At 41.8% G+C, this 12,616-nt stretch overlaps 1 protein-coding gene across 1 annotated transcript in view; it reads right to left on the bottom strand.

Annotated features, from left to right (window-relative positions):
* Positions 1–12,616, bottom strand: part of Ncoa7 (nuclear receptor coactivator 7) — a 148,225-nt gene that overhangs the window by 2,965 nt on the left and 132,644 nt on the right. Inside the window, exons 12-14 of the mRNA XM_013352416.2 lie at positions 7,463–7,594; positions 5,799–5,951; positions 306–401 (exon numbers count right to left, since the gene is read on the bottom strand). Coding sequence (XP_013207870.1) covers positions 306–401; positions 5,799–5,951; positions 7,463–7,594 — 381 coding nt within the window. The remainder of the gene's footprint in view (positions 1–305; positions 402–5,798; positions 5,952–7,462; positions 7,595–12,616) is intronic.

The following is a 12,616-nucleotide window of genomic DNA, read 5'->3' as shown; positions in this document are numbered from 1 at the left end:
ACCCCACCCGCGCTATCCCAGTGTCTGGGCACCCCACCCGCGCTATTCCAGTGTCTGGGCACCCCACCCGCGCTATCCCAGTGTCTGGGCACGCCACCAGTGTTATCCTAGTGTCTGGGCACCCCACCCGGGCTATCCCAGTGTCTGGGCACCCCACCCGCTCTATCCCAGTGTCTGGGCACGCCACCAGCGCTATCCCAGTGTCTGGGCACCCCACCCGCGATATCCCAGTGTCTGGGCACTCCATCTGCCCTGACTGCTGACAACAAACACGGGCCATTCATGGATGCCACCCATCCAGCTACCTTGAAATTAGGACTGAAGGTGTAGAGAAATGTCTCGCCTGTGCCGTAATAGTGGTCACTGAACTTGAAGGGATGAGTTGCATATGCCCCAAATATCTATTGAAAGGAAACAGAAGAGTTAGTTATTTCCAAAACTAAATTCCCATAGAAAGACTTTCTGAAATATTTTTTAAACACACTATTGTTCTGAGATCTTATAACACGTTCAGCAAAGGTTATTACTAAATTAGAACTCTTAAGTGGGGAGGGAAAAGCATCAAACAAAGCAATTAGCACAATATCCCCAGCTCTAACTGGAACCCATGTGGTCAGGCTTCCTGGTACATGGAAAATCCATCCAAGCTCAGAAAAGTTATTCGTTAAAGGCCAACAATTCAGTGGTTAAAAGGCCACAGAAGCCAAATATGAAGAACAACCAAAAGATGTGTGTTTTACGTGGAAATGAGTGCTTGACAGGACACAGTCACATCTCTAGAATGACTTAGCTTTGTATTGCTTTTGTTTCTTGAGACAAGGTCTTAATAGGATAGTAACTTAATTGGAACTCACTGCGGTAGCTCGGTTGGCCACTACCATTTTCTTGTTTTAGCATCTTGGATTTATAGGCATGATTCATCATGTCTGGCTTTCTTATGTGTTTTATGTGTGAGATCAAAACTGGACATTTCCCCAAAGAAAATTAACTTTCCTTCCATTCAGTTTGCAATGATGAGTGATAAATGTGCTTAAATATGACAGATTAATATGCTTAGTCTGAAGTGACTTCTAATAAAAAACAAAACGAAAACAAATCTTGACTTTAAATTTGATATGTTTGCATCAATAATTCTATTTCTTATTTGAAGTACAAGAGTCATGTTATAGAATATGGTCAGGCCCTCCCTCAGCTTTCTGGTCATGTTTCCATCCTAGCCAGTGTATATGGTTGAGAGTTAGGAGAGGTATATATATACGTGTGTGTGTGTGTGTGTGTGTGTGTATATATGTGTGTGTGACTCAATAATTCATTTATCTTCCGCTCCAGAGCCTACTTAAAAAAATATTGCTTTAGCCGGGCGATGGTGGCGCACGCCTTTAATCCCAGCACTCGGGAGGCAGAGGCAGGCGGATCTCTGTGAGTTCGAGACCAGCCTGGTCTACAGAGCTAGTTCCAGGACAGGCTCCAAAGCTACAGAGAAACCCTGTCTCGAAAAAAAAAAAAAATATTGCTTTAATAGAGATTTAAAAACAAACTCACATTTTCTTCAAAAACAATACTTTAATTGGGTCAAAATCACTTTGTGCCCTCTTCTTTGCTAGTTCTATTTAAAATGCTAAACATTAGCAATTTCTAATTCTAAACAAAGATTGTCATACTTCCTATTCCCGAATTTTCTCAACTGCTACAAAAGAAAGAAAAAATTAAAATATATTTTGTAATAAAACATAAATATTTTCTATTTTTTTACTAAAGGAGTTGGAACGCAGCAGAGAAGGGCCCATTTTTTTCAAGCACAATCCTGAAATATGACAAGAAGGTAACAGGTAGGAAGTGGGCTCCTCTCAGGGCATCAATAGCAGATGCTGCCCATACTCTTCGGCCCTCTATAAAATTCTAAATGATATTTCTCAGCAAAAATTTTTTCAGTGATGATGGAAATCTACTTAATAACCAGGGGCCAAGTAATTCCAGAGCTATGCATTGGGTTTTTTTCTCAGAAACTATTTAAACAAATATCTATGCTATTCATTCTATTACTTTATTTAGTAGAAAAAGAACATAAGAATTTGTATATAATTATATTTGTACATAATAAAAATGCAATACATTTAGCAATAACAGAAAAAAGAATCTATACAACTAAAGAATTGGAAATGATAGGGTGAAGGTTAATATAATAAAGATAATAAAGATGTCTCATTGCTCTTTTCTCTTAGCTTTTTTTTTTTCTTGTGGTGCTAAGGACTGAACTTAGGGTCTCACAAATGCTAGGGAAGGACTCTGCCACGCAATTGCAGTCCTGGCCCCACCACCTGAACCACCTTTATATTTCCTTTTTATTTTGAGATAGGATTTTTATCTGTCCTAAGAGTAGCTGCGATAGCAAACCTGTAATACAGGTCCGCCTCTCAACTCCATTAGCAGATATAAAATATAAAGTAGTTATCTTGACAGTTTGCTTTGGGTTTGTAATCTACATGGATACAATACGGGTATCAACAGTATCATAAATAGTGGGACGGTGAAATACTGCAATATAGATATGACTTTTATTTTTTGCCTTGCTAATGCTGTTAGCATAAGCCACACTCTATTGCTGAAGATCTGCTCTTCTAACAATTCCATGTATCATATTTCCCGGGTAGTTTGGTTCGACTGACGGTGCCCTCAGTGAGTCTGTGAAGTGATCACCAACTCTAAAAAAATTCGGCTTAGCTCTTTTCCAGATTCTTTCTGGTAAGCTAGAGACACAACGCTGCAGCTTATTGTCTTGTGGAGAACACTCTCAACTGTTCAGAGCCAAATGTAACCACTGCTGGGAATACCCTTGACCTTGAACTTCCTTACTCCTCTAAAGATGCAAGCCAGCTCTGTGGTGCGGGTGTAAGGGCTCTGTGTCCTACGGCCGCCCTTTCCTCCTGGAACAAGTCCCTAAGCCACTGAACTGGAGCTTCGGCTATACATCTGCCTGCTTTCCCAGAAAAACAATCTTGCTCTATTAGCCAAGTGCAGGTCTGGCCTTGGCTTGTCTCAGACAATGTGCATTAAGTGTTGAGCCAAGAACAATGGAGCATCCGGTATTCACAACCTGCCATCTCTCTGACAAAGCACCTACCCTGAGGAAAGGCTGGGTGGAGGAAAAGGCCTTCTACCTCTACGCTATACTTATCTGCATTTTCATCTCTGGAACACAGCTTGGGAGGGGTGGATGAAGTGCTGGGCACCTGCCCCAGGAAGGGACAGACGATTGGCAGCTAAGAGAAGAGGGAACCCCAACTCCTGTGCTACACAGGCTTGAGTTGGGGTTGCTGGAAGGATGGGAAGTGGGTTGTGTCTCAAGTGCCAAAGAATTTCATTGTTATTACTGAGATTTATTAGATTTTCTTGAATAAACATTTCTTCATTTGCTGCATGCCTTTAGGAGAATTTCCAGAGACTTTAAAGGGTTGTTGTTTTTATGACTCCCATCAGTTAGGGTTCTTTCAAAGATTCTGTCCAGCTCCTCTCTCTCATTCTGTATGTGTAATATTGGCTTCTAATATCTCTGTCATATTTCTACAAACAGCACAGCCATCTTATTTCCCAGGGTGGAGGAGCTGAAATAGGTGGAGCTAATGTCCAAGTATCCTCAAGTGCTCAAGCATCTCCAGAACCCAAGATATGCATGACGCTACTCCAGTGATACTGAGCTTGTGGGTCATGACCCCTACAGGGGTTACATATCAGATACTAATGATTTACAACAGTACTAAAATCACAATTACAAGATAGCAATAAAATAATTTTACTGTTGGGGTCACCACAACATGAGGAACTTTATTAAAGGATCGCAGCATTAGGAAGGTTGGGAACCACTACTCTACTCCCTGACAAAGTAAGCTTCAGCCTCGGGCCTCTGGTAGATCGCTGCTGGCGGAGAGCTTGGTGAAACTGTGCCTCACTGATACCTTCTCAATGTGACCCTCTTATTCTTCAAGTTTAAAATTACTGCTAAAAGACAGGAAGCAAATGCATATTTTTGTAGCCGATTTGTGTGTCTAGTCATACTTTATCTGAGACATCGCACCTAATTGTTCGACCATTTCATAACTTTCTATGTGACTTTCACTGTAAACACTTTGTGGTATTATTTCAATTTTCATAGTACTTTTACCCATTATTCAATAAGATGTTACCAACCATGATCTAATAATAGTAAAATTAAATATAGTAACAGTTCCTCTCCTTCCCATAATTCTTATTATTGCGATAAAGCCATAAAGTAACCTCACCAGACCATAACCTATTTTTGGGGGGGGGGCAGTATCTCTCTGTGTTGTCCTGAAATTCACTTTGCAAACCAGGCTGGCCTTGACTTGAACTCACAGTGATTTACTTGCCTCTGCCTCCCAAATTCTAGGATTAGAAGTGGGTCACATGGTTATATATATTTCTCTTAAAAGCATCTCATTCAGGGAGGAAAGTTGACAGGATAGAGATGTGCTTTGCAGGTAAGATCCTTCATGAACAATACAGGTTGAGCAACACCAATCTGAGAACTTCCCAAACCCCAAATTTTCTGAGTGCCAACATGATACCATAAATAGAAAAATCTGTACTGAGAATCTGTTTCATGAACAAAATTATGAAAACTCTCTCTGTGTGTCTGTGTGTTATTATGAAGCAATCGTGATCCCATCTCCTTATACATATACAAATATTCTATGACTCCCCCAAATGCATATTTCCAAACAATTTTATCCTAAGAAGCTGGAATGAAGAATATCCAACTTGAGTTACCCTGTATATAACAGGTGCTGATTAGCCATAACCTGACTAGAAGGATTAATTAGTTCATGACTTTGCAATAATAACAGCCTGACTGAGCAGTAAATGAAAGCAGTCTGCAATATTCCATGGGCAATGTAAGCTGATTAGAAGAAATAGGCAATGATGTAGAACGGATGGGACACTACCTAGCTCGAACAGCTTATCAAAGGGTACCCGCCACACAGGTGAGAGTACTATCAGGAAAGGATTTCCCACGGCTGCTGAATCACTGGACCCCAGAACTATTACACAGATGAATGGCTATCCCCCATTCAGGAGGCAGCATCAATGGGCACTACTTAAGACCCATGGGAAAATCTCCGGTATGTCACTGGGATTGTCTTTGCAACTATATACTCGACTGTCCCTAACTTCCATCTTTAAACTGCTGTAAGTTTCTGTTTTCTGCTCCATGGACAGTGCAGGGAGAAGATTCCTTAGAATATAATTTTCTTTATATTTGAATTTCAAACTACATCAACAAAGAAGAGACGGACATAAAGCAAGAATGGCAAAACCCATTTAGCCTGAGCATGGGAGCTGCTATACTAGTTTCTCTACTGTTTCTTTTCATTTTATTTTTCCTGAGACAGGGTTTCTCTATGGTTGTCCTAAAAGATTCTGTACACGAGGCTAGTTTCAAACCAACAAAGATCCTCCTGCCTCTGCTTCCCGAGTTCAAGGATTAAAGGGATGCACGACCACCCAGCCTTCTGGATATTCTTAAAATTTATCACTGAAACACCTTTCCAAGTTGGGATATAGTTCAGTTAGCAGAGTCTGTCTGGCACAAATGTGGCCTAGGAATTGATCCCTAGCACCATATAGCCAGTGGTGGTAGCACACACTAAAAATCTTAGCACTCAGGAGGTGGAGGGAGGAGAATCACAAGTTCAAAAGCACTGCAGGTTATACAATCGGAGCTACATGCAACCCCATTTCCAAACAACACCCATGTTCTGTGTGAGAGGAACAAGCATCACCTGGTTATCCATGTCCTTGATGACCAGTAGAACAGGGCTGTCTAGGGATGCTGATTTCCTGTAGAGAGTTTTCAAGCTTGTTCCATGCTCTAATGTGCTGTAGGCCAGTCTCCATGGATAGCCTTGTACCCTGGCTGGAAGGCGTCGGGCCAGCTGCCAATCCAAGGAAGGAAATACAAAGAGACAACCACTAATCAGCCACAAACCAGTGCATTAAATAAGGGCCTGTGGCTCCAACTAAAGAATCATGTATTTACATCTTGACCTATTTTTGCCCTGGCAAACATTTGCTACCACTGGCTAAGAAAGAGAAGGGAAATCTGGACAGTGTTTCCCTTGGCCAGGACGCTGCCCAGGAGATGCTGCACTCTCTCAGAGCCTGATTGTGGGCTTCCAATGTCATCAAGCAGGCCTGAGTTTCTCACTGATAAGATATATACGTGGAGAAACATCTTCTTAGGCAAATCTGTGGTCATTTGAATGTCACAGAAATTTCATACACAAACCAGCCAAGCTACGATGTCACCTGATGATTATGTAGTGGATCACAGAGCAAAGTGTCCCTATTAGTACATGACTACACATTTGAAGATTCCCACCGATCAAGCTGGCCAGAAGAGTATTCACTAGACATATACTTTCCTCTGTAATTCAACCTGGCCTTTATCATTTTCTATTTTTTCAGGTGTCCTAAGTTTGCATAGGTTTAAAGTTGCTACAGCGTCCCATAGATTAAGGAAAAGCACGTGTTTTCCATGAGAGTTCAGAGGGACTTTGTCCACCTTGCTTCGGTATCTTTCATGTTTATCTTTAGCTTAAACTTTGCTGCCATAAATATTAGTAAAAGGTATCTCTCCAAGAAACATTAACAAAACAGTTATGAAACACAATGTATTCGAGCATTGGAAGTCAGCTCCAGTGGCAGCATGAAGCCCACCTCTAGAGCTGCCTGACCAAGTCTTTGGGTTCCCCTGGTTTGAGTCTTTAAGCTTTCAAACATTCAAATTCCTAGCTAACTGGTGAAAAAAGTCAGAGATCCTCATATTCAGCTTAGTAGCACATAATATTTCACAAAATTCAAGCAGCAGACATTTTAAACACACAGGTAATTCTAAAGAAAGGAAGATCTTTCCCGGAGGCAGGTGTTCTGTCCATCACAAAGCAAGTACATTCATGTGTTTTATTTTTTTTTTTGTTAATCCCAATAAATTAAGGCCACATATAGTAGCTAGGATAAAGTTGGATCCTTTTTAGGTGCATTAAGACTATATGGGAGATCTCTTCCTTTTTTTATGTTAAGAAATGGCCTTCTCCTTCTCTTTCCTTCCTTTCTTCCTTCATTCCTTTCTTTCTTTCAAGACATGGTTTCTCTTTATCTTTGGTGCCTATCATTGAGCCTCTGCCTCCTGAGTGCTGGGTTAAAAGCATGCGGGGCAGGGGGAACAGAAATGGCCATCTTTTCAGGTTTGGAAGGAGGATGTCGAGGTCATGTGAGCTCCTCACATTCTCAGGAAGGTCACGGGGGAGGCCACTGGGACTTTTCCCAAGTGGAAATGGGTTGTTACCTATGCTCTGTCCCTCCACTTGCTCACCTGGCTGACCATGGGCAAGGGACACTTTTTGAGACTAGGAAGACATCAGGGCTCAGACTGTGGAAAACCCACCTGCTCGATGTGCATGTTCTCCAGGAGCGCACTATGGGGCTGCAGGATAGGCAGTCCCTCTTCTTCTTCCTCCTCCTCCTCGTAGTAGCTGCAAGTGCTCTTCCTCCGTTTTGCCTCTTCAACAGTGATGATCTAAGGTGAGGACAAAAAGAACCCAATGGAGAAGATGAGATGTGTTTTCTCCCATACTAGCCCGGCACACAGCTGACTGTAAAAACGAGATATGCATTCCTCTAAACTAGCCAGGCACACAGTTGACTTAGACGAGATGGCTTTCCCCTAAAGTAGCCCAGCACACAGCTGACTGTAAAGGTGGAGTTTTGGGGAGCAGGAGAAAAACAGAAGAGGGCTTTGGGGAAATGACTAATTTTCAAATGCAGAACAAATGCAGAATTTAAACCACGACAGCTGAGCATTTAGTATGCATGACTTAAAGTCACCAGCCTTTCACTTTTTCTCATGCTGTTGTCTGCTCAGAAACTCGTAACTCCACACACAATTTACAGCCTTGAAAACACTTACTTAGGTCAGGCTCTTTTATTCTGCGTGTTCACATTTCAATTGCAAAGGAAATAATCAGAGATCCCTCACCAAGTCTATAAATAGGGAGTTTGGAGCAATAAAGATAAGTTTTTAATCAGGCTTCCTGGTTGTGTACATAGCAACCAAGTCTAATAGAAATAATGAATGACGGCAGCCACCAGAAGCAAACGGAAGACAGGGAGCAGGGGCAGGGGAGGCTTTACTCTAATTACAACTACCTTACAATTTATTCTACACAATTCACAATGATCCAACATTTCCCTTCTAAATTGAAAGACGCTGTATCACACACATCTCTTATTTAAATACAGTCAGGCTTATGAACCACCAAAGTCCTTACCTTAAAAACACCTGGTCCCTCTTAGTGTCTCAGTACATCACTGTGTGATTCTGAAACATTTAAGAGGTAACTAACTAGTTCTCTAAAATGCCCAGGTACACTAACTAGTAGTGACAGCTGTTATTACAGAGAAAAGACATTTAATTTACATTCTAGTCAGTGATGTCAAGTAATGCATTGTTTGGCTTTCAAAATGAAGAATGGCATGTACAAATTATTCATCTTTTAGCCAAATTTATCTTCTGATGGAGAGGATATAAAAACACTTTCAAAGAATCACATATCTGACATTTTAAACGTATTAGACAAAGCACTTTGTTTTGTTTCTATTTCCAAACTCTCCAAATTGTTAACAGCACACAACAAGGCTGTAGAATGAAGAGAGTCAAGGACGGATTTTGGATTTCAGAAAGAGGGGACAAAAACCTCCACAGCAAATCAAACAACGTGCTCCGGGTGAGACGCTCGCGCAATACTTTCTAACCAGAAGGATTTCGAGACACACTGCTGTGACAGAGCACCTAGCCGCCCGACGGGGGACACAGTCCCACCTACCTTCACAAAAGGCTCTTGGTCAGGTCTGGCACAATAGAAAATCTGTATGTCCAGGGGCAGTCTTCTGCCTCGCATTGTGCTGGGAGAGAAGACTGAAGCCACTAGAGAGAGGAACAGGTCTTTCCTGGCTGCCCGCACACCAGCCACTGGCTGCCGGGCTGAGCTACACTGTTTTCTGTATCTAGCTAGCTTCCTGCACGGCTGAGTTTCTGTTTCCCTCAGGAGGGGGTTCGATGTTTCTACAGGAACACACCCAAATTAGGATTTAGAGCAGGCACACTTCCTGTCAGGCAGAGCGGGAGTATGTAAAATGACACTTTCACCTTTGAAACCCTTGTCCCAACAGTACAATAAAACCCCATTGTTCCAGGGCTTTTTTTTCCTTCCTCTCTTCCTAAACAAACTCTTCATCCTTATGCCCTCAGGGGAGGTAACGAAACTGTGCTCACCCTGTCTCTTCAGGGTTTTCTTTCAGCTCCTTCCTTAAGGCTAAACCTCCATTTTAAACGTAGTGTAGGTTCCCAGTATCAGTTTGAATCTTAAAAACAAAAGGAGGCTTTAACCGAGGTAGACAGGCTCACTCCGAGGCATAGGGGTTTTTTTGTTTGTTTGTTTGTTTTGCTTTGTTTTTTTTACGTTACTTTTAGCTTTTAGAGTTTGTTGGCATGGGCAAAATGAAAGAGTGGGAAAACACTCTGATTTACAGGAGGCTGTGAACGATGCCATCTTATGTGCAGTTTGCAAAACAGGTAGCAATGCACAGTTTATCCTTTTACACTGTAGACTGTGTCTTAGTGACTGATAAACCTACGGGGTCCTCCTTTGTTCCTCGGTCAGAGGGCAGGCTGGGAAAGAAATGCGGATCTGCAACAGATCTCCTTTCTGCTAACTCCTCCATACTGTTGGGGACTTTCAGTCCCAGGGTTCTGAGGTAGGCTAGAAATTGCACTCTGGCAGATGAGTGGACATGACCTATCAGCCAGGACCAACGCTCCATGCAGACACATAACAGCCTAGGGCAGAAGCACTTGGATTCTGTGCCCAGGAGAAGCAACTTTTTCGGTGCCTGGCATTTCATGATAGATCGCATTAATTGAGCGCTTCCTGGATGCGGCAGGAGTGCCAGCATTTATTGGGTGCTTCCTTGTTCTGGGAAGTGCCAGGTGCTTTGCCAGGCACAGGGAAACAAAGCAGCCCATAGTGTCTACGGATGAGTGATAGAAGATGAAACTGTAAACAAACAAATGCCAGCACATGCAATAAAGAAGCTGAAAGCTCTTGAGGCTCAAAGGAGGTTGGGGACACCTGGTTTGTCCTGAGAAGGCTTATTCACAAGGGAGAGGGTGGGTCCATCTGTGAGAAGGGTGGGGTGTGGAGAGATATCCCAGGTGCAGGGTGCAGCAAGAGCACAGACATGGGCTCTAAGTTCATGATGGCTGAAGAACAAACACCAGCTGAAGAAGAGATGAGAGAGGGGGGTAAGATCAGGAAAAGTGAAGAACTGTAATGTCTTGAAGGGATCTTGCCATATAAGAGAGTAGTTCTAAAACCTAGCTGTTTTGCTGATTTATTTTGGTGCTCACATTCTTCCTATAGGCTTACTAAAACAAAGGATCCAGAGGTAAAGGTCTAGGAGTCAACCTGTTAAGAATCTAGAAGGCTGCAGATGTGGCTTTGTGTATAATGTGCTTCCTGTGCAAACACCGACACATGAATCCGGATCCCAACACTTGGAAAGAAGGCCTGCTACTGCAGCACTCTGGAGGGTGGAAACAGGAGGGCTGCAGTGTTCAGTCAGCTTAACGTTCAGTGAGAGACCCTGTCGCCAAGGAATACAGTAGAGAGTGATAGAACATGGTACACGGTAGCCCCCTCTGACCTCCTCAAACATGCACAAAGACATGCACACAAGTGCATACTTGTGAGCCTATATCCTCCATCGTCACCTGCCCCCCCAAACACACACACACACACACACACACACACACACACACACACACACACACACACACAGAGAGAGAGAGAGAGAGATAGTACCTGGTATCCCCAAGTGGTTATTCCAGTGATGGGCAACATGGTTAACAATTACTATAGGCCATGGGGGTGGAAGGATGGGGACATGGTACTGAGAGCTTTAAGCCTGTGAGTGTATGGATGTGTTGTGTATTTGAAATGTTAAGTAAGACAGACAATACATCCAAATACATACCGAAGACCTATTACTATGATGAAGGAAATCTCAGAAATCACTCAATAGTGATGAGAAAAATTATTACTAAAAGTACTACCTATCATATATACTTCATATATACTTACAAAATCAACTACAGGACTACCTCTATATTAAAAGGAAACCTAGGAAAACATAAAAGCCACAAACAAAATTAAAAGACAAATGGAACATGAAGGAATATCTGTGAAACAGAGGAAAAAAAACTCTCTTTCATCACAAGAACTCAGTGGTAGAGAGAACTGTTAAGGTCCCGCTAGAGCAGTGCTTCTCAACCTTCAGGGGTTGCATATCAGATATTTACAACTCATAACAGCACCAGAATTATAATTAAGAGGTATCAACAAAGTAATTTTATGGTAGGGGTCACCACAAATGAGGAACTGTATTAAAGGATTGCAGCATTAGGAAGGTTGAGAACCACTGCTCTAGGGAAACAGGATATAAAAATGAGAAAAGGTAAGAGACTCACAAGTAGCTAACTTGTGCCTAAGTATGTTCATTTTTGGCTCAGCAATAGTCAATTCAATGAAAATTAAATTATAGGATATCACTCACTTTATAATTTAGTAAGCACGTTTAGGAAAAAGAAAAAGGAATAATATTCACAATCCTTTTTCCTGGGAGACACTCTCTGGGAAATCCCTCACACTGCTGGTGAGTTAAATTGGTGACACATGAAACTCAGGAGCCTTAGAAATCTATTGTTCTTATAGCTCATAATTTCACATCCAGGAAATTATCTAACTAGTTAAGGTATATTTTCTCATTCTTGTGTGATTCTTGTGAAATGATCAAAACAACATAATGATTCAAGTGGGAAACTTAAATAATTATAACAGATGTAAATATGCTAGGAACTAGATGGAGGATGGTGACTCATGGATTGGATCTGTAATTACAGCACTTGAAAGCCTGAAGCAGAAGATCTTGAGTTTGAGGCCAGGCTGATCAGAGTGAGCTCCAGGCCTGCCTAGACCTATCTAAAACAAATAAACAAACAAAGGCAACCATTAAAACTGAGGGTCTTAAAGACTTAAAACAATTCTTACATTATGCCAGGTAGGAAAAACCATATACAAACTACACAGAACATAATACTTTTGCTGAATGAAAAGGAGGACCCACACCCTCAACAGTTGCAAAGCACCCAAACAAAACAGAAAATAAAGTCCAAACAAATGTATGAAGGTAACAAGTACTATTAGGTTTTTAAAAAAACTTTCTGTACTCTACTTTTCAAGGTTTTTTGTTTGTTTGTTTTGTTTTGTTTTGTTTTACAATAGGCACACATTGCTTTCATAAAATGACAACATAAAGTATGTCTGAAGATCTTGAATAAGGATGAGGAAAGGCAGGAGGTGGGTAGGGACTAGAGACCAAACGAGTTACAGAAATTTTGACTGGATAAGAAGGGATTGGCTCAGGAGAGTGGTGGAGGGCCCTGCAGCATTTAAAACCAGAGTTAACATGATTCTGATTGGAG

Source organism: Microtus ochrogaster, linkage group LG9, assembly GCF_000317375.1.
Source record: "Microtus ochrogaster isolate Prairie Vole_2 linkage group LG9, MicOch1.0, whole genome shotgun sequence".
In the NCBI taxonomy this organism is placed as follows: Eukaryota; Metazoa; Chordata; class Mammalia; order Rodentia; family Cricetidae; genus Microtus; species Microtus ochrogaster.
The sequence above is the reverse complement of the archived record's forward strand: the minus strand, read 5'-3'. Positions and strand labels throughout refer to the sequence as shown.